The 27,969-nt window shown below is 47.7% G+C and overlaps 6 protein-coding genes across 12 annotated transcripts; 2 read left to right on the plus strand and 4 right to left on the minus strand.

Moving 5' to 3' along the window:
- Positions 1-45: 45 nt before the first annotated feature.
- Positions 46-2,320, minus strand: LOC6735657 (damage-control phosphatase ARMT1). Its single transcript, XM_002082539.4, has 5 exons — positions 2,079-2,320; positions 1,829-1,934; positions 1,665-1,761; positions 570-1,436; positions 46-511 (listed from the first exon to the last, which is right to left on the minus strand). Exons 1-5 carry the CDS (start codon positions 2,165-2,167, stop codon positions 360-362), a joined length of 1,311 nt encoding a protein of 436 aa, XP_002082575.1. The 5' UTR covers positions 2,168-2,320; the 3' UTR covers positions 46-359.
- Positions 2,321-2,412: 92 nt separating this feature from the next.
- Positions 2,413-4,196, minus strand: LOC6735658 (damage-control phosphatase ARMT1). Its single transcript, XM_002082540.4, has 4 exons — positions 3,803-4,196; positions 3,629-3,745; positions 2,841-3,573; positions 2,413-2,781 (listed from the first exon to the last, which is right to left on the minus strand). The coding sequence occupies exons 1-4, from the start codon at positions 4,077-4,079 to the stop codon at positions 2,472-2,474; spliced, it is 1,437 nt and encodes a 478-aa protein (XP_002082576.1). The 5' UTR covers positions 4,080-4,196; the 3' UTR covers positions 2,413-2,471.
- Positions 4,197-4,841: 645 nt separating this feature from the next.
- On the plus strand, positions 4,842-7,222 carry LOC27206187 (ceramide glucosyltransferase). Its single transcript, XM_016168721.3, has one exon. The coding sequence runs from the start codon at positions 5,241-5,243 to the stop codon at positions 6,561-6,563; it is 1,323 nt and encodes a 440-aa protein (XP_016029013.1). The 5' UTR covers positions 4,842-5,240; the 3' UTR covers positions 6,564-7,222.
- Positions 7,223-8,977: 1,755 nt separating this feature from the next.
- On the plus strand, positions 8,978-14,701 carry LOC27208827 (synaptojanin-1). Of its 2 annotated transcripts, none has more exons than XM_016184384.3 (4): positions 8,978-9,093; positions 9,989-11,555; positions 11,623-13,842; positions 13,910-14,701. In XM_016184384.3, the coding sequence occupies exons 2-3, from the start codon at positions 10,098-10,100 to the stop codon at positions 13,819-13,821; spliced, it is 3,657 nt and encodes a 1,218-aa protein (XP_016029016.1). In that variant the 5' UTR covers positions 8,978-9,093; positions 9,989-10,097; the 3' UTR covers positions 13,822-13,842; positions 13,910-14,701. The 2 variants fall into 2 exon arrangements, with proteins under 2 accessions (XP_016029016.1, XP_016029015.1); XM_016184383.3 differs by having other exon boundaries at positions 9,056-9,122.
- An 8-nt stretch (positions 14,702-14,709) lies between these two features.
- Positions 14,710-17,662, minus strand: LOC6735660 (outer dynein arm-docking complex subunit 4). 2 transcript variants are annotated; one of them, XM_016181400.3, is made up of 2 exons: positions 17,385-17,662; positions 14,710-15,499 (listed from the first exon to the last, which is right to left on the minus strand). In XM_016181400.3, the coding sequence occupies exons 1-2, from the start codon at positions 17,511-17,513 to the stop codon at positions 14,825-14,827; spliced, it is 804 nt and encodes a 267-aa protein (XP_016029017.1). In that variant the 5' UTR covers positions 17,514-17,662; the 3' UTR covers positions 14,710-14,824. The 2 variants fall into 2 exon arrangements, with proteins under 2 accessions (XP_016029017.1, XP_002082578.1); XM_002082542.4 differs by lacking the exon at positions 17,385-17,662 and adding an exon at positions 15,640-16,369.
- A 1,549-nt stretch (positions 17,663-19,211) lies between these two features.
- On the minus strand, positions 19,212-27,200 carry LOC6735662 (flocculation protein FLO11). 5 transcript variants are annotated; one of them, XM_039292883.2, is made up of 4 exons: positions 26,650-27,199; positions 22,225-22,488; positions 19,852-21,744; positions 19,212-19,769 (listed from the first exon to the last, which is right to left on the minus strand). In XM_039292883.2, the coding sequence occupies exons 1-4, from the start codon at positions 26,747-26,749 to the stop codon at positions 19,357-19,359; spliced, it is 2,670 nt and encodes an 889-aa protein (XP_039148817.1). In that variant the 5' UTR covers positions 26,750-27,199; the 3' UTR covers positions 19,212-19,356. The 5 variants fall into 5 exon arrangements, with proteins under 5 accessions (XP_039148817.1, XP_039148820.1, XP_039148819.1 ...); XM_039292886.2 differs by having other exon boundaries at positions 19,852-19,983; positions 26,650-27,196; XM_039292885.2 differs by having other exon boundaries at positions 19,852-20,427; positions 26,650-27,196.
- Between the last annotated feature and the right edge of the window lie 769 nt (positions 27,201-27,969).

Raw genomic sequence — 27,969 nt, forward strand, 5'->3', positions numbered from 1 at the left:
AGAATTTCGAAGCCCCCTTTGCCAGGAAAATGTTTCGATTCCAAATTAATATTGATCTAAACTTTAATAGCCCTCTGGACAACTGACGTTTATATGAGTGTCTGTCTGTGCTTACTAAACAATGCAAAAGGATTTAGAGTACAACTATTGCTAAAGGCAATGCAAACGTATTAAATGTGTTTTAAATCATTTTATAAAAACTAAATTATTTATGGTTGCAGTGTTGATGAGTAAATTGAGTATAATTTCGTTTTTGGATCTCGCATAGGTCACTATGAATTTCAACAATTAAGCTAAGCTTATAACGACTAAAACAATTCAACTAGTTTGCTGTTCCCTGTCCTGATTTCCTTCTTTCTCTACTTGCTAGCAAACTGTATTACGCCATATTCGCCAGTCAACATCCACTCCTTATCCTTGGCAAACAGTTGGTCCGCCACGCCTGCACCCAATCCGCAGATCAGATCCGCTTTAATCGTGCGCAGAGTGCAGAGATTGGAAGGACGAAAACCTTAACAGGGATATAAAACGTGTAAGTTCTGGATGATTTTCTGACAAGATAGACTTACCCCTCAAGCAAGTTTCAAATGACTCCGTGCTGTCCCAGGAGAAGTCGCCTAACAACTTGCGATAATTCAGGTCGCCCTTGAAGATAACCAGTTGCGCCTCCTTCAGGCGGTCGTACAGTGGCTGATTTACCTCTGGCATGCGATAGAACTCGTATGGACTCGTCCAAAAGTGTTCCAGTGGCGAAAGCTCGAACTTGCCCTCGGTCGTCAAACGCTGCCATTTTTTTCCGACCTCACTCAGCACCGGATCCGGATGGTCGGCCAGAAATTGCAGTGTCCAGTGGTAGTCGTGCTCCATCACGTCCGAAATGAACCAGGGAATGGCCTTGGGATTGAGGCGCACCTTGGCAGCCAGTCCCTTGTCGATAATGTACTCAGCCAGAATGAGATCCGTGTACAGCTCATAGCCGGCGTTGTCGAAAATGATGTCCACAATGCCCTCTCCGGAGGCTCCGTCCAGTGCTTTCCATACCTCCGCGGTGCCGTCGATCAGTAGCTTCTCCTCCAAGTCCGTAACCTGGTCAAAGGCATTGCCAGTGGGCTTCACCTGTTTGCCGGAGGTTATGGACAGGTCGCACCGATTGCCCCACAAATTGAGTTTGATCAACTGGCGGAAGGTGTCCGAGTTTCGTTCATTGTGCCGCGTAGCCTTGGCCACCGCCAGCATGGCGTCCACGCTCAGTTTGGTCGCCGTCTGTTTCTGCTGGCTAAAGTAGTCGTAGCCGGCCATATGGGCTGTGGCCCGGAAAATAGATGAGATTTTGCGGTACATGTAGCACTCAGCGTACAGCCAGCAGGTGGAAAAGTAGGTACTCTTCTCCTTGGGCAGTTGTTCCAGGAATGCATTCCACACTTTAGAGTCGGAATCTGAAAGACACGGATTTGTTATTCTTATCAAAGAAATTCATTTTGCACAGGGTAAATGAAATAATAATATATACAACGCAATCAATTATGAGTTCAATGCTATTACAACAAAATAAGACGGATCAAGTCAGCGCTCCAATACTTAAGCATTTGAATTGGTATCATTGCACAGGGAACTTTGAGTAAGAGCTTCATGATTGCCAACCCATGAGCCCCCCAAATACCTACCATTTTCACCAAAGGGCAGTAAAGGACCATTGCTCAGGATGTCATCCCGCAGCTGTCTAACCTCCTTTGTAGTTTGTTCAATATCGGCTTCCGCTGCCTGGAATGCAATTTGATATCAAAGGTTCAAGCTCAAGGTCAAGGGAAAAGTGCACACAACTACCCACCGCCCCATATGTGGCCAGGAGGACGTCCTTGTCCTTGACTAGGGAATCCGCGATGGTGGCCAAGGTCGAGGGCAGGCGCACACGGAAGGTGTAGTAGGCGAAGCTCCTGCAATAAATGCCTTTTAAGTAATAATCATAACTCAATTCCACAGCTTGGATGTGTGGGTAACGATGGGTCGGCGTGTTTGTTACATATGCGCGGGCCATTTAGACACCATCTATAGTAGGCGCTATATTTAGCCCTACTCACTGCTTATAGAGGGCTGCCAGCTCGGTGTGCGGCGGGGTTGGTCCGTCCACGATTCCATTCTTGGCGTCAAAATCGGTATCGCTGGCCATCTCGAGGATCTGTCTGTCGCTCCAGCCGAATATGTTTACGGAATTGTACTGCTGCGGAAAGTTTATAAACTTGATAAAGTGGCGCGTAGTGTGACCGCCTTGGCAGTGATGGAAAATACCGGAATTGGAACCTGCCGATTATTAACCAGGCGATACTTATTTTGAATTTTAAAAATGCGTTACTTATGTTTCAAGTTTTTATTGTTTCATAGCAAAAAGGTACATATATTTAAAACGTCTTTGGCTTCTAGATATGTAACGCCTATTTATTACCAATAATTTAAACTGCCCAGACTGTACAAGATTAATAGCCAAATTCACGAGTTCCGTCAACGAACTGAATGACCCCATAACTGCCCGAGACCATCCAGCGCGGATCCTTCCCACTCAGCGCCTGGCCAACGCCCTCGGGCAGGCCGGAGATAACTTCGCTCTTGACCCGCCGCAGCACACAAATGTTGCTGGGAAGGAAGCCACGGAGGCAGGTGCTCAGTTCCTGGGTGGGGTCCCAGCAGACGTCCTGCAGCAGCTTGCGATAGTTGAGCTCCCCCTTGAAGACCACCAGCTTGGATAGCTGCAGGGAACTATACAAATCTGGATCCATTTGCGCCATGCTGTAAGAGACAAAGATGCAATTAGGCATTGAACATACAGTCATATCCGGAATGCGAACCTGTAAAACGAATGTGGTGATGTCCAGAAATGCGAGATTGGCGCCAGTTCGAACTTTCCCTCATCGATGAATTGTAAGAACTTCTTTCCTATCAGACTTATAATGTAGTCCGCATGCTCACTCAAGTACTCCAGCGTCCACTTGAAGTCCCGCTCCGTCACATCGGTGACAAACCAAGGGTGCGCCTTCACATGGAACCGCACCTTTTCGGCCAGTCCCTTCTCAATCATGAACTCAGCCAGGATAAAGTCACTAAAGAGTTCGTAGCCTGCATTGTCCAGTATGAAGTCCACCTGCTTATGCTTCTTCAGTTTAGGGTTTTCCAAGCACCTCCAGATCTCCGCGGCCTGGTTAACCAGTACGCGCTCATCGGTGTTTGCCACTTTCTCCAGCACCTGGCGGTTTGATTGCTTGACTGTCTCTGTGTCGGTCGCCACATCATTGCAGTTGCTCCACATGTTGATTCTTACAAGCTCGTCGAACACCTCCACGCTGTTCTCTGATCGTCGTGTGTACTTGGTCAGGGCCAGTATATCATCAATGCTGTCCGTGAGCGCCTGCTCCTTGACTTTGGCAAAGAAATCGTAGGACTTCAGAAATACGCTGTTCTCCAGAAAGGAGTGGAGTTTGCGGTGGAGATAGCACTCGGCATGGAGGGAGCTGGCTTTGTAGAAGCTGCGTTCGCCATCGGGCAGGTTGCTGATAAAGTTGTTCCAAACTTCTCGATCGGGTTCTAGGGAAACAAGGCTTATAATCCTCTTGAGAATTTTAAGAACCCAGGAACTAACCTTCGCCTGTAAAGTTTTGAAACGATTTGTCCGTTTGCAGCTCGTACTTTAGCCTGGAGATCAATCCAATAATGATCTTTAGCTCCTCGCGGGCAGCCTGTGAAAATTCATTTGAGGCTGGAAGAAGATAAAGTTAATGGAGATCCCAAAAAACGCTTGCAGGGATTACCCTACCGAATTGGGCTACCAGCTCGGATTTGTCCCGGGTCAGCGTGTCTATCACGTTGGTCAGGATCACGGGCAGCCGACTCCGGAGTGTGAAGAAGGCAAAGCTCTGCTTGTAATGGCCCGACATAAAGGCATTGAGAGGAGTCTGCAGGTTCACGATCTGGTATTTGGCATCGAATTCCGTTCGCAACAGCCGCGATATTTTGCTGGGTTCTGAATCCGTTTTGCCTTCGTCCTCGGGCAGTTCGCCTTCCGAGGAAGGGTCCTTCGATGAGGATTCCATCTTTTCTTTTTTTGTCTGTGATTTTTGTGCGTTTACGAGTGCATTATAGCAGAATTTACCTGATTTTGACTGATTTTTCAAAGCCACAATCTGTTTAGTGTTGGGTAACGCAAGTTACACTGCGCTTATGCGCAGGACTGTTTGTGAATTTGATTTGTTATGTTTATGCGCGAATGTGCATTTTTTTCTTACCTAATAAATTTTAATTTAACAGATAAAACTTTTCATGAAATATATTTAGTTGCTTAAGAAAGTGCAATTTACAAAAAAGAATGGGGTATTTATTGTTTTTTTTTTAATTAATATGCTACAACTTTTTAAGAAATGATATTCAGTTGATTCAGAATAGATTGAATTTTTTACTTTTATTTAACGAAAAAGTTTTAGCATATGTCAAAAAAATTTAATGGATATTATAGGACGTTAGTGTCGTGGTTATCAATTATATGTTTAAGTTGTTTTAGCCTATAATTTTCTCAGCTTCGCTATTTAAATACATATTGTTTTTACAATACATATATTGTTTTTAAATTAATTTGATTTAATAAATACATATGTATGTATTTGTATGTATTTATATGTGAAAATTAAATTTGATATACAAATACACTGTTACGTAGTTAATAACGTAAAGGCATCTAAAAGGTTTTAGATATATACATATTATTAGATATTTTACATATTTTTTACATAAGTAGCATTGAAAAATCATCAGTATCGGTAATCAGCTGTCTTATGAACAGTATTGCTAATTGTGAAAGCGCGATGCCTTTTTTAGCCCCTTTTTGCTTCCGCATCTGATTCATGGCGCTGCCAACACTGCCCCTTTATTGCAGTTATATTTGGCAAACGAACGCGACGCGAGGTCTGCAAAATGTTTAAAGCGCGAGGAGCGGCCAACCAGTGAGTGCACCTCGATTGATCTGTTCGATCCGATCTGGTCTCGCAATCGGGCAGCGCAAAACCGCAGGGCAACCGCAGCAAATGCCATCGTGATAGAAACGCCCACCCACACAGGCAAACGAACGGGGATTTGGATTTGAGTTTGGACTCGGAGTCACCACACACGCACACACTCGCGCGGACCCTTGGAGCACCAACCGCACACGCAAACACACACCGCACACCCCACCAGCCACACACACACTCACACCCGCAACGATGTCACACCTACCATTGCCGCTTTATGGCTTCGCGGCATTCTTCATGGTTTTCTGGCTGGGCACCTGGATGGTGCATGTGATAGCCATCTGCTACGGGCGCTATAAGCTGCACAAGAAGTCCTGCAAGCTGCCCACGGAGGCACAACCGCTGCCAGGTGTCTCCATTCTCAAGCCTCTTATGGGCGTCGATCCCAACCTGCAGCACAACCTGGAGACCTTCTTCACCATGGACTATCCGCTGTACGAGCTGCTCTTCTGCGTCGAGGACAAGGAGGACCCGGCCATACAGCTGGTGGAGAAACTGCTGGCCAAGTACCCGCTGGTGGACGCCACCCTCTTTGTAGGTGGCTCCGACGTGGGCGTCAACCCCAAGATCAATAACATCCATCCCGGTTATATGGCCGCCAAGTACGACTTTGTGATGATCTCAGACAGCGGCATCAAGATGAAGGACGACACGCTGCTAGACATGGTGCAGAACATGTCCGAGAAGCACGCCCTGGTCCACCAGATGCCCTTCACCAGCGACCGAGACGGATTTGCGGCCACCTTCGAGAAGGTCTTCTTCGGCACGGTGCAGAGCAGAATCTATCTATCGGCGGATGTGCTGGGCATCAATTGTCACACGGGCATGTCTTGTCTGCTGCGCAAGGCTGTCATCGACCAGCTGGGCGGCCTGCGAGCATTTGGCTGCTACTTGGCTGAGGATTTCTTCATCGCGCGCAGTGTAACGCGACTGGGCTGGAAGATGCGCATCTCCAATCAGCCGGCGCTGCAGAACAGCGGTCTCTGTGACATCGGAAGCTTCCAGGCGCGGCTCATTCGATGGGCCAAGCTGCGCGTGGCCATGGTCCCCACCACCATACTGCTGGAGCCGCTATCCGAGTGCATGATCCTTGGCGCCATAGCCGCCTGGTCGGCATCCGTGCTGTTCAGCTGGGATCCGCTGGTGTTCTACCTGGTGCACGTGCTCTGTTGGTTCCTGTCCGACTGGCTGCTGCTCTCCATTGTCCAGCACGGCTCGATGCCGTTCCACAAGTTCGAGTTCGTCGTCGGCTGGCTGTTCAGGGAGCTGACCGGACCCTATCTGTTCCTGCACGCCCTCTGGAATCCGGCCATCCGCTGGCGCGCCCGCACCTACAAGCTTCACTGGGGCGGAGTGGCCTACGAACTGAACAGCCCCGCCACCGATGCTGCCAACGACCCGCTGGCGCCACAGCCACAGCCCGCACCCACGTTAGAGCCTGCGGTAGTCAACGCTGGAACAACGGGGGACACGCTGATCTGCACGGGCGCCAAGCAGCGACTGCTGGTGTCGTAGCACCTAATAGTTAAGTTTGTTATTTTGTACTTGTGAGCAAACGAACTCAGCGGACTGCAAGCGACTGGCGGGCGGCGTCTAGCGTCTGGTAGTAGTATTATTAGCTGAACCTTAGTCACTACGTAAGTCTAGACTTAAAGCTGTAAAAAAGGCGAATGCGGAGCGGCATCCACGCACTCCTCCTGGACGTGAAGCGCGGCAGGCGGACCTAGATTAGTTTAGAGACACTGTTTAGACGACGAGCGTATCGCTGCGATCGCTCGCCAGAGATTTAGATGTAGGCGTTCGAGCAGATCGACCCGGGCGCATTTTGGTGGCTTCATGGAAACTGGTTAATGATGATGCTTTGTGTATATATATAGCGTACATATTTTGTAGCCAGCCTGTACAGAGACGTAAGCCCTAGTTAGCATTATGATTGCGTTAGTTAGTTCTCCCCGCTTCTTTTGTTGCTTTATTGAGTTGTAATTATTTATTTTGGCCAAGCACACTAGGTATACTGTTATCGCTAAGCCTATACTTATGATTACTTTTAGTTAAGTTGTTTGTGTTGTTTTCTGTTTGTCCCAGCTGCTGTACATAGGCGCCAAAAGGGAATGCCATTGAATAAATGAAATCAAATCGAATCGAATCGAAACGATCGTGAGAATGAAAACCCATTAGGTTCTGATTGATGTTTATTTGCGGTATCGTTTCTCATAGATCCTCTTACCCCCTCTTATCAGTTAGCTGACTCAGGGGCCTTTTGGCCAAATAGGTGGGAAATGTTTGGCTGAGTCACACCATCGACTACACTCGGTTTCAGCGTAATTATCACCGCACTCACTTGACTCGACCATACGCTACTAATGCGGGTCTAGCGGCGATCGCGCCCCTGTGTGTGTCTGAGTTATGTGGGAGGTGATGGGTCAGGCTGGCGGCGACCATTATAGCGTACTTTAGATGCTGCTCGTAGAACCTTCCAGTCAAATGATCGCATGGGATTGGTCTGGGGTGGGGGGAATTCTTTCGATTTCTTTCCACACAGCCAGCCCCTTATCTTAATGAACTTAAGCCATGAGTAGCGAGCGACACAAAAACATATTTATGAATTAAACGACTAACAGATACGAGAAGCAGGCATATCAGCGGCTAAGGGAGAGCGACTATACATACATATGTGGCTGGACCTTCGATGCAGGTCCGGAACCAACCTAGGCCGACGCCTTTAGCTTACGCATTAGGTTATAACAATATAACAATTAGGCGCAGACGCATTCTAATGAACCAGGCGCGGGGTAGATGATATATTTGGTGGCCATACACTATTAACGACTGCTGATATTTTTTTGCACAGCCGCCCTGCCTAAAATGGGCGAAAATGCAATTTAAACGGAATGACGTACTTGGGGGGGAGTGCTAAAAATTCCGAAAGCGGCCATATCTTGCTGGAATTATGTAAATTAATCAATCGTTATCAGTACCCAAGGCACGGCGATCCACTTGAATTTCAGTTAAGCGATTAGATAACGTAGGGGGAACGCGAAAACCCTTCGACTAGAATTTGTTGCTTCGCTTGCCAAGAGCTACATATGTAAGCCGAACTATGGGAATAATGTGCGAGTATATGAGTAATTAGTGTGTATTTTTTAAATCAATTCGTATTCTAAGCCTACAACTAGTCAAACATACTTAACGAATAAACTGAGAAGCATGACCAATATAAATCCGACTTTGTTTACTTTTCTGGTTCACAAAGAACGCGATGCAATGCAAATTTATTTGCGTCCTCCGGTTTCTGATAAGGCGGATTGGAATGAATCACCCGATTGTCTGTGATTTACAATTAGAGGTTTTGTTGCGACCATTGAGATTACTCAAAATGGCCGCAATGGGGCTATCTAATCGACTTGGAGGAGCATGGTGCGCACGTGAGAAGTGCCAAAAACTCAGGGCAGAGTGAAACAATAAATAAATAATCATTTTACATCCATATGTGCATAATTGATAACTGGGACGACTGCAAGCACTAGGCGATTAGGCGTTCTACATTCTATCGTATTATGTAGTATTTAGTGACTAACCTCCATTGTATGTTGTTTCTGAGACCTAATTGTCTTCAAATAGCATTGCGTTGCTTCCTGTTTGCCAAAAGAAGCGCCAGAGTAATCTTAGCAACGGAAATATGGCCAACTTTTTGAGTCTTTTCTTATCATATAGTTTAAAAAGTTTGTAGTTTTGGGAATGAGATTAAGACTATATGTGTCCCAGTTAAATGGAAAAATGGTTAAGGTACTTCAGGCCATTGAGCGAAGCCTCTAGCCTCGGGCTATCGTCAAGTGTCCGCGGTAATCTTCAAAAGTGGTCAATACACTTGACTTTGATGTTTTAGTACACAATTTAAATTCGAATCTTTAGTACGGCGCGCAGATCTCAGTCAACAGCTCGATAATTATCGAGACGATATAGAATGCCGTCGTTTTCCGGCTTACCAAATACGGTCATACCGCCCAAAGCTCTCTAGAATTTTGCAATAAAATCGCAAACAAAGGTATTAGGAGTATTAAAAGTCGTAAAAAAGTAATTTGAGGTGCCAAAGGCTCCGTGAAATGTAGTGATTCCCCCTTTAAATAGACACCAAGCACGCCGATCATTGGTTGCCTAAAAAAACAGTCGAATGCCTGTGCAAATTCCTAGTGAAAAATCCATAGAATGCACAAAAAATGTTTATCAGTCACTCACACACACACGCACGCGCCAGCAGAGAGTGGGAGAGAGCGAGAGAGAGCACAGCTGTCGCCGGTGCATGTGAGTGCTGTGTGTGCGTGCGTGTGTGTGTGGGTGAACTTGAGTGGGAGGCGGAAGATATTGGAAAAATTCCTCCGCTTTTCGGTTTGTTTATGTTTAAGAGTTGCCTATTGATTTTTAACAGGCGCCCGAAATTTTAGTGCCATTTCGGTTCAAAGTGTCTGTTGTACTAGTTGATCTTTCCCATTTTCACTCACCTCGTGCAAACCTTAAAATTCAAGGAATCGAAAACTTGGTGGTAAAAAATTAACTCCAAATGTAAGCTCATTTGAGCTATTACTAAGTGCGAGTTAAAGTTTATCACAAAATAAATTAGCTGAACAAGCAAAACACTCACCAAAATATATTCTAAAACTTATAAAAAAAACAAGTAATGTAGTGTAGGTGATAAGAAAATTTTACTTAGTACAGAAAATATTACGATAAATTAGTTTTAAAAGTGTTGCTCATAAATTGAAATCGAATGAGTCCTAAAATTGTAGCATTGCAAAAGACGAATCCCAATATTCTACCCACACCTTAAAAAAGGAGTACTATTCTCATCAAAATAATAGATCTCTATTATGTAACTGATACACCCTTTAAAAACTTAACTTGTGAAATACACCCACAATTAAATGATATTTCCTCAACCACAGATGTCTTAGCTTTGTGCTGCTGGACGCAAAATTTAAACTGCAGACAGTAAAGGACGAAATCACACTACTCGACTCAAAAGAACACACAAGGAAGAGAGATCCCAGCAAGATGGCCATGTCCAAGGTGATCCGTGTGCTGGAGAAGTCCATTGCCCCCTCGCCGCACAGCGTACTACTGGAGCACCGGAACAAGAGCGACAGCATCCTGTTCGAGTCCCATGCGGTGGCCCTGCTGACCCAGCAGGAGACGGATGTGATCCGGAAGCAGTACACGAAGGTCTGCGACGCCTACGGATGTCTAGGTGCCCTCCAGCTAAACGCCGGCGAGAGCACCGTGCTGTTCCTGGTGCTGGTAACCGGCTGTGTGTCCATGGGCAAGATCGGCGACATCGAGATCTTCCGGATCACACAAACTACTTTCGTCTCGCTACAAAATGCAGCGCCCAACGAGGACAAGATCAGCGAGGTGCGCAAGCTGCTCAACTCGGGCACCTTCTACTTTGCCCACACCAATGCCAGTGCATCGGCATCCGGAGCGTCGTCGTATCGGTTCGATATTACGCTTTGCGCCCAGCGACGACAGCAAACGCAGGAGACGGACAACCGTTTCTTCTGGAACCGCATGATGCACATCCACCTGATGCGCTTCGGTATCGATTGCCAGTCCTGGTTGTTGCAAGCCATGTGCGGCTCTGTAGAGGTGCGCACCGTCTACATCGGTGCCAAACAGGCGCGTGCCGCCATCATCTCCCGGCTGAGCTGCGAACGGGCTGGCACTCGTTTCAATGTCCGCGGTACCAACGATGAGGGCTATGTGGCTAACTTCGTGGAAACCGAGCAAGTGATCTACGTGGACGGCGATGTTACTAGTTACGTGCAGACGCGGGGATCGGTGCCGCTCTTCTGGGAACAGCCTGGCGTCCAGGTTGGCTCGCACAAGGTGAAGCTATCACGAGGATTCGAGACATCGGCCGCCGCCTTTGATCGACACATGAGCATGATGAGGCAACGTTACGGCTACCAGACGGTGGTGAATCTGCTCGGCAGCTCCCTTGTCGGCAGCAAGGAGGGCGAGGCCATGCTGAGCAATGAGTTCCAGCGTCATCACGGCATGTCGGCCCACAAGGATGTGCCGCATGTGGTGTTTGACTATCATCAGGAGTGTCGCGGCGGCAATTTCTCGGCACTGGCCAAGCTCAAGGAACGGATCGTGGCCTGCGGGGCTAACTACGGCGTCTTCCACGCGTCCAATGGTCAGGTGTTGCGCGAGCAGTTCGGTGTCGTGCGCACGAATTGCCTAGACTGTTTGGACAGGACAAACTGTGTGCAGACGTATCTCGGGCTTGACACGCTCGGTATCCAGCTAGAGGCTTTGAAAATGGGCGGCAAGCAGCAGAACATTTCGCGGTTTGAGGAGATCTTCCGACAGATGTGGATCAACAACGGAAACGAGGTCAGCAAGATCTACGCCGGCACCGGGGCAATCCAGGGAGGATCCAAATTAATGGATGGTGCACGATCTGCAGCAAGGACAATTCAAAATAACCTACTGGACAACTCAAAGCAGGTACGTTGTGGTTATCAATTAAAAATTAAACGTATTATTTACATTACTCCCGTTGTTCCATATTTAGGAAGCCATTGATGTGCTGCTAGTCGGGTCCACGCTTAGCTCGGAGCTTGCGGATCGGGCTCGCATCCTACTGCCCTCCAACATGTTGCATGCACCTACCACTGTGTTGAGAGAGCTATGCAAGCGCTACACTGAATATGTGCGTCCTCGAATGGCACGTGTAGCCGTTGGTACTTATAACGTCAACGGCGGCAAGCACTTCCGCAGCATTGTGTTCAAGGATTCGCTGGCCGATTGGCTGCTCGACTGCCATGCCCTTGCCCGCTCCAAGGCGCTTGTAGATGTGAACAATCCGTCGGAGAACGTCGATCATCCGGTGGATATCTACGCCATTGGATTCGAGGAAATTGTGGATCTGAATGCTTCCAACATAATGGCGGCCAGCACCGAGAATGCCAAGTTGTGGGCCGAGGAGCTGCAGAAAACGATCTCGCGGGACAATGACTACGTGCTGCTCACATACCAGCAACTGGTGGGCGTGTGCCTATACATCTACATCCGACCGGAGCACGCGCCGCACATCCGGGACGTGGCCATCGACTGTGTTAAGACAGGACTGGGTGGTGCCACTGGCAATAAGGGTGCCTGTGCCATTCGATTTGTGCTTCATGGCACTTCCATGTGCTTCGTGTGTGCCCACTTTGCAGCCGGGCAGTCACAGGTGACTGAAAGGAACGCTGACTACGCGGAGATCACCCGGAAGCTGGCCTTCCCGATGGGCAGGACGCTAAAATCACACGATTGGGTATTTTGGTGCGGCGACTTCAACTATCGCATCGACATGGAGAAGGACGAATTAAAGGAGTGCGTACGTAATGGAGATCTCTCAACCGTCCTCGAGTTCGATCAATTGCGCAAGGAGCAGGAGGCGGGCAATGTGTTTGGCGAATTTCTCGAGGGAGAGATCACTTTCGACCCGACGTACAAGTATGATTTGTTCAGCGACGACTACGACACCTCGGAGAAACAGCGAGCGCCCGCCTGGACAGATCGCGTTCTCTGGCGTCGGAGGAAGGCGCTGGCCGAGGGCGACTTTGCTGCCTCAGCCTGGAATCCCGGTAAACTGATTCACTACGGACGCTCGGAACTAAAGCAGAGTGATCATAGACCAGTGATTGCTATTATTGATGCTGAGATAATGGAGATCGATCAGCAGCGGAGACGTGCTGTGTTCGAGCAGGTTATCCGAGATCTGGGTCCGCCGGACTCCACGATTGTGGTACATGTGTTGGAGTCTTCGACGACTGGAGATGAGGATGGACCAACCATCTACGACGAGAATGTGATGTCAGCCCTGATTACCGAGCTGTCCAAGATGGGAGAGGTCACTTTGGTGCGCTATGTGGAGGACACCATGTGGGTCACATTTCGGGATGGAGAATCGGCTTTAAATGCGTCTTCTAAAAAAAGTATTCAAGTATGCGGATTGGATCTTATCCTGGAGCTGAAGTCAAAGGACTGGCAGCATCTGGTGGACAGCGAGATAGAGCTATGCACCACCAACACCATACCGCTGTGCGCTAATCCTGTAGAGCATGCACAACTCCTGCAGGCCATTACGCCGGAGTTGCCCCAGCGGCCAAAGCAGCCGCCCACACGTCCTCCAGCCCGCCCCCCAATGCCTATGTCGCCAAAGAACTCACCACGCCACCTGCCCCACGTGGGGGTCATCAGCATTGTGCCCAAGCCGGCTAAGCCACCGATGCCACCGCAACCGCAATCTCAACCTCTTATTCCGTCGCCGCTTCAGCCACAGGCGGCGCCGCCTCGTCCGCCGGCAATGGACACCACGCCATCCTCCAAATCGCAATCGCCAACGGAACTTGTGTCCGCTAGTTCTTCGACGTCCTCCTCGGGAAAGACTTCGCCCACGGCTCCAGCTGTGCTCTCCGGTCCGCCGACACCGCCGCGCCAAATGCAGAGCAAGCAGGCCACACCCGTCTCGACGCCTACGCGCCAAGTCGGTTCGCCCAAGGATCAGATTCCACCTGATACCGCCTACGAAACCGCCAGTAATATTTACGAGGAGATCCAGGAGGATGTGCCTGCGCCACGCCATCCGCCGCCGGCTGGACCGCCGCCAGTGATAGGAGCACCTATGGGCCCGCCGCCACCGCTGCCGAATCGCAGGGGCCCACCACCCATACCAAATAGGAGCGGCAATGCTCCACCGCTGCCCACGCGACCCGCCAACAACTGAGCTGCAGGCTACGCACACGGGGTTGGTTAAGAATCCAAAAAATATCAAGCCTCATCCGCAACTTAACTTATAATGGCTATATTTACAGCTCGCTGTCTTGCACTCCGATTGCATTCCGAATCGCTGTATTTAATGTTATATATACTCGAATATATTGGGCCACCCTGGAGGAGAACTCCTGGCAATATCCGCACTTCGCATGGAATCTATGTTACTAGTGTATTACCTGTTTGTTTGTTTCGATGTTTTCTAGCCGAAATCAAACTGAATTTAAAGTAAACTAATAAGTTCCATATAGCTAAAGCCCAAACGACCCACGCCGATACTATCTTTTTTTTTACTTGCTGGCCAGACGTACTCAACCCAATTGCACTGGATTTGCCGAGGACGAAGATTGCAAACAATGAAGTATATGGGAGACACAGTATTGCACTATTCTGCATAAATGTAATGTTTAAATGAATTATAGCCGTACTAGTCAAATAATGAAATAAAATTATTAAAACACTGAAGCAGCAATCCAAATTACAGCAATGTAAAAGATTCCAATTCGAGCGACGTACCCAAACGCATGTATCCATTGTTATTGAACAACTATTGAGATAAATTACATATTATTCCACATTGTTAAACTATCGTTGTATTCCGTCAATTTGAGGCTACATCCGGATTTCTGTTTCAGTTGACTACATATATATATCAATGTAATTGAGAAATTCCAATTGCTCTGTTCAAAAGTTGAAGTTACGCCTAAGATTAACCAAGTAGCATACAACAAAATAAAAGAGTTGGACCGCCGTAGTCGCTGCTCCACATGAATATTCGAAAAAAGCGAAAAATTAATAAAACTATACAAAAGTCAAAGAAAAATGTAAAAGTACCTGAGAGTTTTCGTAATTAATTGATTTATTTATTCAATACCAGCTCATCAAGCCAACTCAATTCAAACCGAAACTTAACACCGGAAGCTGAACAAGTCAGTAGAATTGGGCAGCTGGAACCACTAGAACCACTTGGGCAGAGCGTCATGGGGCAGGTTCTTATGATTGGGCAGCGCCGTGCAGGGACGCTGTTGGCGCCAGAACTCCTGCCGTTTGTTGAGAAACTCCACCGCCTCGCGGGCGTAGGCGGAGATGCTCTCCGTGTGTGTGTCCGCGCGGACCAAATCCGGATGGAGTAGCAACTTCTCCAGGTACTCCTTGTCCACGCACAGTTCGCCCAGCAGCTTGCGGGCGTTGCGTCGTTCCAGATCCGCTCGACTGGGTTTCTGGCGCGTCCTGGCACTGGTTCCCGTTGCTCCCGCCGCCTGGGATTTTGGTGTATCCTCGCCGGACTTCCGCGACTTTCCGCTCTTGGGAACAGATGCTGTTGGTCCTGGTGGACCCGGCTTGCTGCCGATGGTGTTCTCGATGGCCTCCTGCGTTTTCTGCACGCCCAGGCGAAACAAAGCCAGTTCCGGGCGAGCCCTCAGCCCGCGATGGAAGAACATCAAGCTCTGCTCGAACTGCCCGAGGTAGTACAGCGACTCAGCCTTCTGGTAGATGGCTCGAATGTTGTTCTTGTCCTCCCCCAGAGCCGTCTCCGCATCCTGCAGCGCCTTGGAAGCCTCGCCCAGCAACAAGTAGCACTTGCTACGCGAAATCAAAGCGTTGATGTCGGTGCTATTCAGCTCGAGAGCCTGAAATATTAGGGTTTTGTTAGCTAGTTCTCAAAATATTATGGCAGATCCTAGAAAACTAAACGAGAAGGACAGCGTGACAGATTCTATTAAAAAGAGAAAACCTGCTTAACTAGATGACCCTGAAATCTAAGGAGCACCTTGCAAAAAAAGTGTATCGCGTTCTCGGGATTGGCATTCTTGATCTCCTTGAGCCCCAGTGCGATCACCGAACTGATGTCCGCCTCGTCCGGGATGAGCAGTGCCTCGTTGCGGTCCTGCTTCTGCTTGATCTGGAGACTCTGCTTGATGTCAAATGCTCCAGCGCTGACCGCTGCCGCCCGATCCTTGTCCGTGTAGAAGTCGACGAAGTTCTCCTTGGGCTTCTTCTTCTTGGCGATTTGCTCCTCGATCTTTTTGCGTGCGGCCCTGAGTTCGGCCTCAATGCGATTGCCACGCTTGCCGCCCGCAGCGTCGCCTCCTGCTCCTCCTCCAGCACCTCCGTCATCCCCCTGCTTTCCATCCCGTCCAGCACCGCGTCCGCCCCGATCCGTGGACTCACGCCTCTCCCAGATGGGAGGCTTGTGGGAGCGACCCTTGGACCGCCGATTGGTCTCGTCCTGCGACTCCTCCTCCGCCGCTGCTCCGGTTCGTATGAAGCTTTGCAGCAATTCCTGCTCCTTGTCCACAGCAAGGATGGTGTTCAGCACGTTCGACATATCCTTACAATACCCTTGGTAATCGCTGGGAAGAATCTTCAACGTCCGACGATGGGAGAAATGTTCGAAAACCTAACTTCTGACCAATTCACTCGCCGATTGATTGGCGCTATAATGGGCTGTTGCCAGGAAACTGGCGCCTCCAAATGGGTTAGCAATCGATAACAAAACAACCACTCGTGCTGTTCCAGGTGCTACATATCAGGTGTCAGGCACCAGGTATCGTGTCGTTTGGCGGTGTGAATGCCAAGAACATTGGCCTCCATGTGGGTCACGACCTTGGGGACGCCCTATTAGGAGGTCGAGATGTTTATACATTTCGGACTTATCTTCTTTTCTCAGTGGTCCTTGAGATGATCATATTTTAAACTTGTTTGTTGGCACTGAAGAATTAAATCTAGGGTTTTGTTAACCACGACTGGCTTACGCGGCGTATGAGTAACTTTTATAATACATGTTTTGAGGGCGAATATTAATTTCGTTAAAACTACCTATTTTAAAGTAACTCCTTTATAAAGTTAACACTATCAACGGTAACTTTTCTTAATTTTTTGTTTGCTATCATAGAGGGGAATTGTTAAGTAAATTGGCATACGTGTCGTATGAGTAATAATTGGGGTATATGCTACTCAAAAAAAAAACAAACAAATTTAAAATAAAACCTTATAGCAAACTAAGACTTATCATTAAACACTTGAATAATCTTCGCTATAAAAAAGAGCCATTCTTTGCGTTACATGGCGTTGCTCTACAGGTGCGTGTTCAATGAAGTTGAGAATGTCAAACTGTGCTCCTTTGTTGTGAACTAGAACCTGTGCGAAGCTTTCAGGAGCTTTTAGCGGATGTCCTTTCCCGCTAAGTGATTATACTTCTTCAGGGATAAAGTTTTAAATGTTTAAAAGTGAAAAGGAAACACATAAAATATTTATTGTTTGAATGCGATAAAAACCGTTTCAAATATCTTCAACTTTGTCTAATTTAAAGGATTCATATTGTCTACATTTTATGAAACTTTATTATTTGTACATTTTCAAGATGATATTCCTAATTGCAATTGATTATTTGGTGTAAATATTTCTTCATAGAATTCAAATTTTGTTGTTTTCTTATAATCTGCCTAGCCTTAACTATTATATTATATTATGTTCCAGAATGTGATACTGTGGCTAGTAATTTCCCCAACACACCTGATTGTAGCCAAACAGAGCCTTCTCGTAGGCCCGAACCTTCATGTGGTTATTGGATTGATCGCATAGCAGCTTAATATTGGTCTCGATCTCCTCGAGAGTATCCACCTTCGGTTTCTTGCGCGGCATTTTAAATTCGGTATTATTAAGTAGTTATAGGGGGCTATTGAGATAGTGTATCGCAATAGTTTCACATTTTTCACCCTTCAAGTCTGTGACTTCTTCACTCCGTAGTCAGAATTTGACGTCTGAACGCGACGGTTGTCGTTAAGCAACTGAATTATGTGCCTTCACTTTGCATTTGACCCAACTTGGCTCGCTTCTAAACCCCCAACCCATGGAAAGGCACCCCATCACAAGCTGCAACTCAGGGGTTCCGGCTTTTCTTTACTTTGTATACGAGTTTACATGCGCTGACAAGCGGCAATAAACTTCAATAAAGTTTCATTAATATCTCAACAAACCCTTCTGAGCCTTCTGAAAAGCCTCAATATCCTTTGGATACCGCAAAATATAAGTTTTTCTTATGAAAGATCTACTAGCATATTCATTGTGTCATCAGCTGTGACTTTAATCACAGAAAATTATTCGTTTATGGTGATTAGATCACATAATTTGCAGTGTCAATGACACATGTTACATGAACTCCATTTCACTTTAACAATAATAAAACTCTTATAAAATATAAAACAAACAATTGTTGTTTACATAATCCATTTTTTCTGTGTAGGCTGTGGATCGCTGAAAAGGAGGATTCACCGCATTTACACGCAGTTAATTGAAGTCATCAAAATTAAAACCCAACTCCGGACGGAGAGTCACGCACCCGAGCCCGGCTGATAAGAGAAGGCCAACGGAGAAGGAGTCAGACAATCGATTTGCAGCAGGTGAAACCCATTTGGCAGCACCACCACCGAAAGGGGCTTCACCCATTTGGGTGGTGCGGTAGTGAGGGGAAGTACATTCGCCAGTTAAGGACATTTATTTCGACAAATTTATGAACCCCAACAAATTGCTATTAATTTTCCGGTATTGTTTTTAGAGTAAATAAATAAGCTTGATGTTTGAGCAGGTCGTAAAGGTGGAGCACGTGAGGGAAAGTGGGTTAGGGCTGGTGGATGTATGGATTCGTGGCTGGGTGTGGGTGGTTCCAGGCGGTTGGCGGTTGGCCTGGTCTTGCGTGCGCCAGCCTCATTCCGACAGCGACTGGCAACCTTCGCGGTGGCGTGACGAAACAATTTTATTTGTCCTGCCCTCGTAACGGTGGCCTGGACTCTGCAAGTGGAGGTGGATCTGGAGGCGGATCCGGAGGTGGGGCTCCATTTGTGGCCTGCTCCCCTCCGCCTGATACCTTGCAGATGTGCTGTCGGAAATTATGATATTTGCATTGGCTCAAGTTGCTCCCCTCGGCGGAGGCAAGACCTTAATGCCGATTCGCGTTTACGACAACTCCAATTGAACAGACACGACCTCCGATTGTAATGGCTTCGATTCCCAGATTGGAGCAGCCCGCATGCAAGGCACCAGCCAACCTACCTGTTGAATGCGAAATGGATTGGGCAACTTGGCTATCTTTGTTCAAAATGGGATCAAGTTTTGAGGGTCCATTAAATTTTAGGCCTTCAAAAGACGAAATCATTCCAAAAAACATTATTTTAAATACTTTAAAAGGACGTAGTGTCCTCTCCATCAGAGAATTCCGGGATAAAACCGGACGATTCCCTCCACTCCTCTAAATATAAGATTATTGGCTCTATTCCCGTACTTGTTCTGTTTTATCCGGTGAACCACGTATATATCTATGGAGGCAAATAGAGTTACGTAGGATTCGACTATATGTATAGTTCCGAGACTTTTTATTGTGCAAGTACTGTGGTGACCCGCGGGTCAGTTACTTTACTTAGCTCTAGCATAGGTACATGTACATGGGCTATAAATAATTTAAAGTATTTGCGGACTCCTGGACTGCCTTCTACTGCCCCCCAGTTCGCTGCACGTTGTCGAAGGGCACGAGAATGCCGGGTGGTCCACCAAAACGGCTCTCCGTCCTCCTGTTGCCACCGGATGACTGTTCCCTGTTCTCTGTTCGCTGGTTAATTGGCTGGAAGGGACGTGGCTCCGCCTGCGATTGAGGCGAAAGAACTCCCGTGGGCGCCCCGAATCCGCCGTTGTAGCGACCCGGATTCACGGTGGGTCGCGCCTTGTTCGCCTTCAAAACACTGCTGAACTCGTGTTGGTTGCCCGCCACATAGATGTCGGAGCCGGGCCTCGGATTGGAATTGGATCCCGAAGGATTGGTCGACTGTGGGCGTAGTAGGCCCGGCGGTGCACCAAATCCTCCCGTGTACTTCCCGGTGTTGCTAGCTGGAGGTGCAACAGTCTCCGCTGTTAAACAAAACATATGTTTAGTAATATTTCATTTACCTGAGGCAAGTAGATCGTTGTGTGTGCCTGTAGATGTACTCACTTTTTCGCTGATTGTTGGTGACCGGCGTGCTAATGACCTTGCCCTCGTCGCTCTTGGTGTACTCCACCTTGCTGGGCGGGAAGGGTTCAACGCTCTGGGAGCTGGAGCTGCTGGCCGATGGCTCAAAGCGGGCTGCAAAAGGCGTGACAGAGTTGGAAGTGGGATGGGTCAGTTGTCCAGGATTGGGGCCGAAGTGGGAGTCGGAACCAGAAGCGGCCTCCGAGCGGTCAGCGGGCGGAACGAGTACCAGCTGCGGTTCCTCACTGCTACTGCTACTGATCCTGCTGCCTGGAAGCGGAAGCGTGACTTTGGATGGAAAAGCGGAGGAGACGGGCGGGACGGTGGGGGGACGTGGCGGATTGGTGGGGTTACGGGTGCTGCTGGCTGACGCTGTTCCAAAGTTGTCCGGGTCAAAGGGCACGCCCGGGCCGACATCCGGATAGTCGAAGTCACGCAGCCAGGCGGGAATGGTGGCCGAATCGAATGGGTTGCCAGCATCCAACGGGATTGGAGTGGTGTTGACGAAAGTGGTGGTGCTGCTGCTGCCACTGCTGCTCGAATCCTCCGGCGTGTTATCTGCGTGGTGGGTGGTGATTGTGGTCAGTTTCACTGGCGGTGGTTCTGGGTGCTCTTGGGTGCTGTGAGAGGGTGGTATGGGTGCTTTGGTAGTTCGCTGCGTGCTCGGACGACGAGTGGTTGTGGTTGTCGTTGTTCGTGGCGTTGTTGTTGTGGTTGTAGTTGTCGTTGTTGGTGCTGGCGTGGTGGTGGTGGTTGTCGTGGTTGTTGTGCTTGTGGTGGTTGGCCTGTCAGTGGGTGGTGGTGTCAGCTGAATATTTCCCAGATCTACGAAGGGCTCAAATGGTGGCTCCAAATCGTTGGCCAGCGTGTGGTTATACTGATCATTATCGGTGGGCACTTCGAAGGTGACGGCCACATCCAGATCCGGATCGGTGACCTCCTGCAGCCACGTGGGCAGGGTATAGGCATAGGCCTCCTCGTTCTCCAAGCGATAAAAGGTGGATGGATCCTCGGTCGTGCCAATAGTACTGGCTACCGGGTTGGCAGTGCGCGTTTCGGGTTTCGCTGTAGTGGTGGTAGTTGTTGTGGTCCTCCTAGTGGTTGTGGTGGTCCTAGGTGTGGTTGTAGTGGTCCTAGGTGTAGTTGTTGTGGTCCTAGCTGTGGTTGTTGTGGCCTTAGTGGTTGTGGTGCTGATGCGCGGTCTTAGGGTAGTACTACTGCTCCTGGTGGTGCTGTAGTGAGCTGTGCCTCTCTGGCGATTTGGGAAACGACCCGGATTGCTGGGTGTGGTTGTGCCTACATGGGCATTGGTGCCATGATCGGCCGGTCCATCGTTGTGGAGGTTGTCCTGCGACTGTGTCTGTAGTTGCTCAGTTGATGCCACTGGGCTTAAAGCATTGCCACTGCTCAGACTGATGCGAATGTTGTGACTAATTGGATCCACAATACCCTGGACCTTCTTAGCAGGCTGCTGCTGCGCCTCAGTAATGATAGTTGGCTCCTGAGCCTGATCTTTATTTTCCTGGTTTCGATGCGGTGGCAACAGATCCCATGCAATCACACTGAGCGGAGCTCCATCGGCAGCTGGTTTCCACTCCACAGGACCGCCAATGTTTGCATCCTCGCGCTGCAGCTCCCGGATATAATCGGGCAGAGATTCCACCTCCTTTTCCTCCTGTGGGAGCGGCACCAGATGCGCCTGCTCCACCTCCACATCCGCGGTGGTCGTCGTGTCGGGTGATGGTGGATCATGGAGGGGCGGTGTTAGTGATGTGGCTGGAAGTGGTGCTGGTGCAGATGCTGATGCTGTGCCAGTGAATGAGTTCGGATTCTGTTTCTGATCGGTGCTGGGTTCCAGGCCCACAGCGATGGCATCTGATTGGAGAGGATTCGGAATTGAGTATTTCGAGCAATTCGCGTTGGTTGCGACTGTGGCTGTGGCTAGGGAACTGGCAATAGGACTGTGCTTGGGACTGGGACAAAGACTGGGAAGTGGACTTGGACTCGAGTGGGTACCGATCTGGGTGATTGGAGAGTCCAGGGCGGCAAAGGGATTCAATTTGATCAGTGTGAAGGGGGGTGGGGCGTGGCGGTTACTGGGTGGTGCAATGGGGAACTGGACGCCCAGCGATTCACGCTTGGCCAGCTTGTTAGTGGTGCTAATGGGTGCGGCTAGTGCGGTGCGGGTGCTAGTGCTATTTATACTATTTCTACGACTACTGGTTGTGTGCGGTGCTGTCGAGGCATTGTTTTCGGTTTTAGTTTTAGTTTCGTGTAACGTCCTGGTCCTCATTTCCGTTTCCGTTCTGCTGGTGGCACCGCTGGCAGCCGCTGCTCGCGTGGAGGTCAACTCACCAATGTGTGGCGGCAAAAGATCATCGGCCGGCCGCCGGATCTCCGTTATTCCCGAGGCGTACGTGGGTATCTCAAACTGAACGCCCTGGGCGCTGACCACCTTGCGCCCGTCGGGCGTGTCGATGGGTCGCAGGGCGTCGATGGGGTTGCCGTAGCTGTCGATGGCCTTCGGCCCGGCACCACCCCCCTGGCCTGAGCTGAAGGTTACGTCCGACTGCAGCAGCGGAGGCTGCAGATTGAGGGCGAAGGGCGACTCGCGCACATCTGTTGGAGGGGGAGCAGAATGTGGTGGGTCTCGTTGTGGCTGCGGCTGCTTCTTTGGATCGTTGGATAAGCGTGGAAGTGGCAAGTGGAGATAGCAAGTGGAAGTAGCAAGTGGGAATATGACAGAGTGGCACAGTGAGAGATTGAATGAAGACGATAAATGGCACCTCGTAAATATTACTTTTCAAACTTTAAACTTGTGTTTATCTAATGACATTGGATAAAAAAAGGAATGCACTCAATGTATGAAATCTAGAAGTAAAATGTTTTGATTCATTTCCGAAAAAGAATATATTTAATTTCAAAATAAATATAGCAATTAAAAAAAAAGTATCTAGCCAAAGGGCTCTCTTCAAGTTAAAGTCGAACTCGCATTCCCATTGGGTGCATGCTGAATGGTGGGTGAGGAGCATTTTCGGTGGCTATGCTGGTGGTTGGGTGACAGATGAGGCAGCTGTGGGCGGCTCTTGGGCAATTTGGCTGCCGCGGCGGCTGATTGATTGACATTGACTGAGATGGGCCATACATTTGCTGGATGCTGCTGCGGTTGTTGTGATGTGTGGCTGGTGTGCGGTGGTTACTGTTAGTTACACAAAGGTCCGCCACCAGATAAAATTCAATTTTAAAAGTTACCCAGGCAGGTTAGTCAATGTACGTGTGTGCGTGATTGTGTGGGTGTGACAGGTGTGCAACCATCAAGTTCGTTGCCTAAGTCTTTCGTTTCAGCTGGTCACTGGAATCAAGCAAAAGGGCTTTAGTGCATACTGTGCGTTTCGTGTCGTCCGAACATGGAAAACTAGTAGATAATTCAACCTTTAAGCGACAATTCGCCTATTAAATATCTTATATAACAAATCGTTGCTTGAAAATCCCATTGTTTATACTTTATGACAAGTTTACTTCGTGAAAAAGATAACTAAATAATTAACACACATTAGTGACTCTTTCTGAGCAATTCGACGGCAAAGGGTCAATCCGAAACGTAGCCTAACACTCTTGAAACGCACTGTGCGATTGTTGAATGGGTTTTATCAAATGAACACTCATTGTTTTGTCGCTGGGAGTCTGGGAATCGGGGAATCCATGTGACAGCTGGCTTTGACAGCAACAACAACCGAATTAATGGCTAATGATTGCACTGACAACGATTTTGTTATTTTCGCTGTGGGTATTGTGCGGCGCTCGTGCCATGCTCGTATAATTAATAATAATTTCCTTGGATATCTGAAAGATTCTCAGCCAGCTTCTGATTTCTGATATGCGCCTCGATTCCTGTTTGCAGCGGAATAACTGAATAAATTGTGTCTATACTGTATATGTAGAATATTTTAATTAGACTGGCGTTGGGGAATTCTGGAAATGCTGTTTCTGCTCTGCGGTCAACTTGAATGTGACTAAGCCAAATCGCGGTGGGCGTTGCTTCGAATTTGCCAGCCAAGTCAGTTCCGGCTGCTAAGCACATGTGCATATCTCAATTCTATGGCCACGAGCAATTGGGATTCATTTGCATTTTGGGACGGACGGGCTTGGCCGTCTATCAGGAAGCCCTGAACTTTCGCCTGCAGCTCGGCCCCTCATTAACTTGAATGCTCAGAGATAGTGAAGATGATTTGCGTCACGGCTGGCGGCCGAAAGTGTTATTTCTCGTATCTCGCGGATTATGCCGAAATAATCGAAATTCCCCGCACTTCCGCCGCAAACGCTGCTCAAGTTCAGGCCAATTAATTTTGCTTGTCTCCAGCGAAATCTTCATTCGCATCGACATCTCCATCACCATCGCCATCGCCATCTCCCTGACTGTTTATGTTTATTGAATTTAATTTTTAATTGATTGACGGCTTCACGACATCTGCACCCACCTAGAGACAATGGGTATTTCTGTTGAAAACATTTTGCACTTGCCAATTTTACAGTTTGTTTACCATCTTCTTGATTTTGACATGTTTCTGTGCCTGGCCAACCTTCGCCGGAATCAGCGAACAAAAATTGTAATGGATTTTTATTAATCTTCGTTTATATCATCTGGCAGGCCTTGGATTTATCGACATATTGGGCTGTCTCCCACACAGAAACGGCTAACAAAATGTGTCAAATGCCGTGCCAAATCTTCGAAACACAATCCCAACTTGTAAATTATACTTCGATGAGAAACGAAATGTGTTTATTGCACTTGAAATCGCCAGATGAAATATGATTTCACTGTGATTGGCTCAAAAATGTCAAGGGGCAAGTTGACTAAAACGGAAACCGAACTCTCCCATAAATGAATAAATATTTGCGGCTTAGAATGGCCCCAGAATCAATTCTATATAGATTGCAATGTGTCGGCTGTCTTTGATAAATTGGCAATAGTTCGGCTATGTCGAAATCAAACTGCCGCAACTCATGTGTCTACATATCTTCATCTATATCCATAACTGGTTGATATCCTATTGTGTTTTAATTACGATAATCTGCGACTGAATCATAAATCAAGGCACGCGAAAGTGAGGCACGATTACCCGTTTCAGATCCGTGCGAATTCGCTAATTATCACGTACGGGTCCATTCATTATGATGGGTTCATTGATTGCCGAATATGAAAACCGCGACCGAAATATAACAATTTCGTGCCAAAGAAAACCATTAGGCTCCAATGATATTTCCATCATGGGTGCTTTGAATGAGCTCTAAGTTTATGGATTGGTTTTAATTGTTAGTAGCCAATTAACTTGGCTAGTTGGTCAATGGGTTTTGCCCAAGTCTTAAAACCGTTTTCTGGTACATTCATTCTCGAAATCCTCAGTTTCTTGTCACAGCTTCTTGTTTGTGGCCCCATGACCCACAAAGAGCGCCACAACATTAGTCTCTAGTTGGTGTAAACAACTTAGTTAACAGATCGTCTTGACAAAAGCGTCGCTAAATTTATGAACTACATGGACTACCCCCCAAGGGAGTCCATTCCAGAGGTCGTTTAACCCCTCCGTTAACCCCCCAAGCGCCAAGAGGAAGACGGATCGACAACAACTTCGCCGAAGCCTTGCCAGTCACGTTATCTTCAGCTTACGTAACCCCACTTGCTGGAGCTCTGGGTTTCAGTTTCGTCTCGAGATTGGGTTGGAGTTTTGGCTTTGGTTTTGGGTTTTCTTGGGGGCCTCTTCACATCGGCTCTTCTCGAATTTCGTTTTTCTTACGGCTTTGCCTTTGGGAACCTCGCTGTTTGTTTTGCAGCGGCTACCTGATTTCGCTTTCAGTCCAAAAAACTTAATGATCGGCGCCCAGTTCTTCAGTTTGTTTGTCAAACAAAAACAGCTTAAGGCTGCATTTATAAAGGCTCTTCAACGGCGAAGGCTAATTGCATGCATAAGCCTTCGGGACAAGTCAAGAGAATGCACTTCTCTGAAGAAATGAGTATTTCAAGATCCCTTAGGTGTGTACATCCATACACAAAGTGGTCAATATAACCATCTTTACATCCTGAATACAAATTAGCCGCTATTTCAATTGATTTCAGACCCAGTGAGTTTTCTATTGGTGCAACTGTCATTAGTTGTTAGCTTGGGGATAGACCCACCGATGTGGGTCATGATCACGATCACGATCGAAGTTTACTGTGGGGTGAGATCAAACTTGTGCACCGGTGAGTTTTGGAAATGCAAATGTGGGTGAGGTGAGATTGTAAATGCAAAAAGTGAGTGAAGAATTGGAACTTCTAACAGATATTCATAGACAGAGGGAGGGGGAAGGGGACTCGGGATCAGTTCAGAATAAATCTTAGTAGGATCGAGATAAAATCGTAAAATTAGTTACAGATAACAACGTCAAGAAGAAGCTGAAAGTCATGTAGAACAACACAAGTTATAGAATATTCATAGATGGTAATGTTACTCAAGCAGGTTTGACTGGCATAATATTTATGCCATATATTTATAGTATCCATAACTTTGTATGTCACCCATAAACTTGTAGCTTCTTCCAGAAAAAACGCAATAAGCACACATAACATTTAAAACGTAAACCGCAAATAGAAAAGAGGTAAAGACAAAAAAGCGAAGAGGATCGCCGATTCAAAAATACGATTCGCATGCTGGTGCGAATTGAATATGCGATCCGATAGCGCAATCGCAATCGCAATTGCAGTCGCCTTAGTTAATATCTATATAGGCTGCTTTAATTTAATACCAGGCCTTCCAGCGGCGAAATCGGCACCGATGATCAGCAGCAGCATAACGGTAAAGCTAACCACGCTGCCACCGCATCGTGGCTTCGGATCGAACTGCATTATCTCGTGGGTGAGCCGGAGCTTCGCGTTTTGGCTTACTGCTCGTATTTATTTTCTAAATATATTAACCCCTTTTCGAATTTGTCACGCAATTAACAATTTGGAATTGGGCATTGCCCAAAGGGGATAGCAGCAAGATCGGCGGGAATACAATTATATCGCGTAGGAGCCGTCGATCCGGCCAACAATGATCGCGATGACAAAATCGCTGGCGACGCAATCGAAGCCGACAACTATAATGTGTAATATTTTCACCGCCTTTTCTCAATCGGAATAAAATCCGCGGCACGATATCACGATCACTTCGGTGCGCGAGCGAGAGGGTGCTATGCGCGGAGGGCGGGTGCGAGCGAGCGAGGTGGAGATCGTAGGTCGTATCTGGGAGATGCGCGATGCGCTCGAGCGAAACACGTCCGTAGCTCACGGATTCTGCGCTTTCAATAAACTTGGCCAAGAGCCGCTGCTCCAAGCTCGACTTGGTTGAAGCCGCGCCGCCGCCAGCGACGCCGACTGCGACGGCGGCAGAGTGTCAGGTAAGTAAGTTGGGAAAAATGGGAATTTCGATCGTGCGAAGCGTTATCTATGCAAGAGCCATTCTCAGCCTCCCCCGAATTTTCCACCCCTTCTGATCTGCAGGTGTGTGTGTACTACTGTCCACCGGAAAAGAGTGCAAAATAATTGTTTTAATTGCCCCGAGTGATCAGTTTTTTTTTTTTTGCATACTGGTTTCTCGCCACACTTTGACGCACTGCCAATGACGTTCAAGGTCAGCCGCGCAACATGATCGGATTCAGATATTAACCCCTGTAAGCCAACTTTGGTATTAGCTTAAAAATGCGACTAAAGCACGAATATTTCTAGGATCTTTAGGAGATTAGTATGTACTACGAACAAGATAATATATAATATATATTAATTCAAACGAAGGAAGCATACTCAAATACAAGTTGCTCGCTCATTTCGATAAGGTGTTAATATTAACATTCAGCTAACAGTCGCCTAACATTAGTGTTATTCGCCAAATGATTTACAAGACAATAGCTAAATCGCATCACAAATAGACACAACTTTCGCATAAATTAAACACACACGAAATGCAAATGGATATTGAAAACGAATGTGCTCCGTTCGGTTTGTTTATTTTGACAGGTTTGGCTTGATTTTCGGAAAAGTATTATGCTAACAATGCATAAGTTATGCCTTCCATGTGCCACAGATTC

Source organism: Drosophila simulans, chromosome 2R (genome assembly GCF_016746395.2).
Source record: "Drosophila simulans strain w501 chromosome 2R, Prin_Dsim_3.1, whole genome shotgun sequence".
In the NCBI taxonomy this organism is placed as follows: domain Eukaryota; kingdom Metazoa; phylum Arthropoda; class Insecta; order Diptera; family Drosophilidae; genus Drosophila; species Drosophila simulans.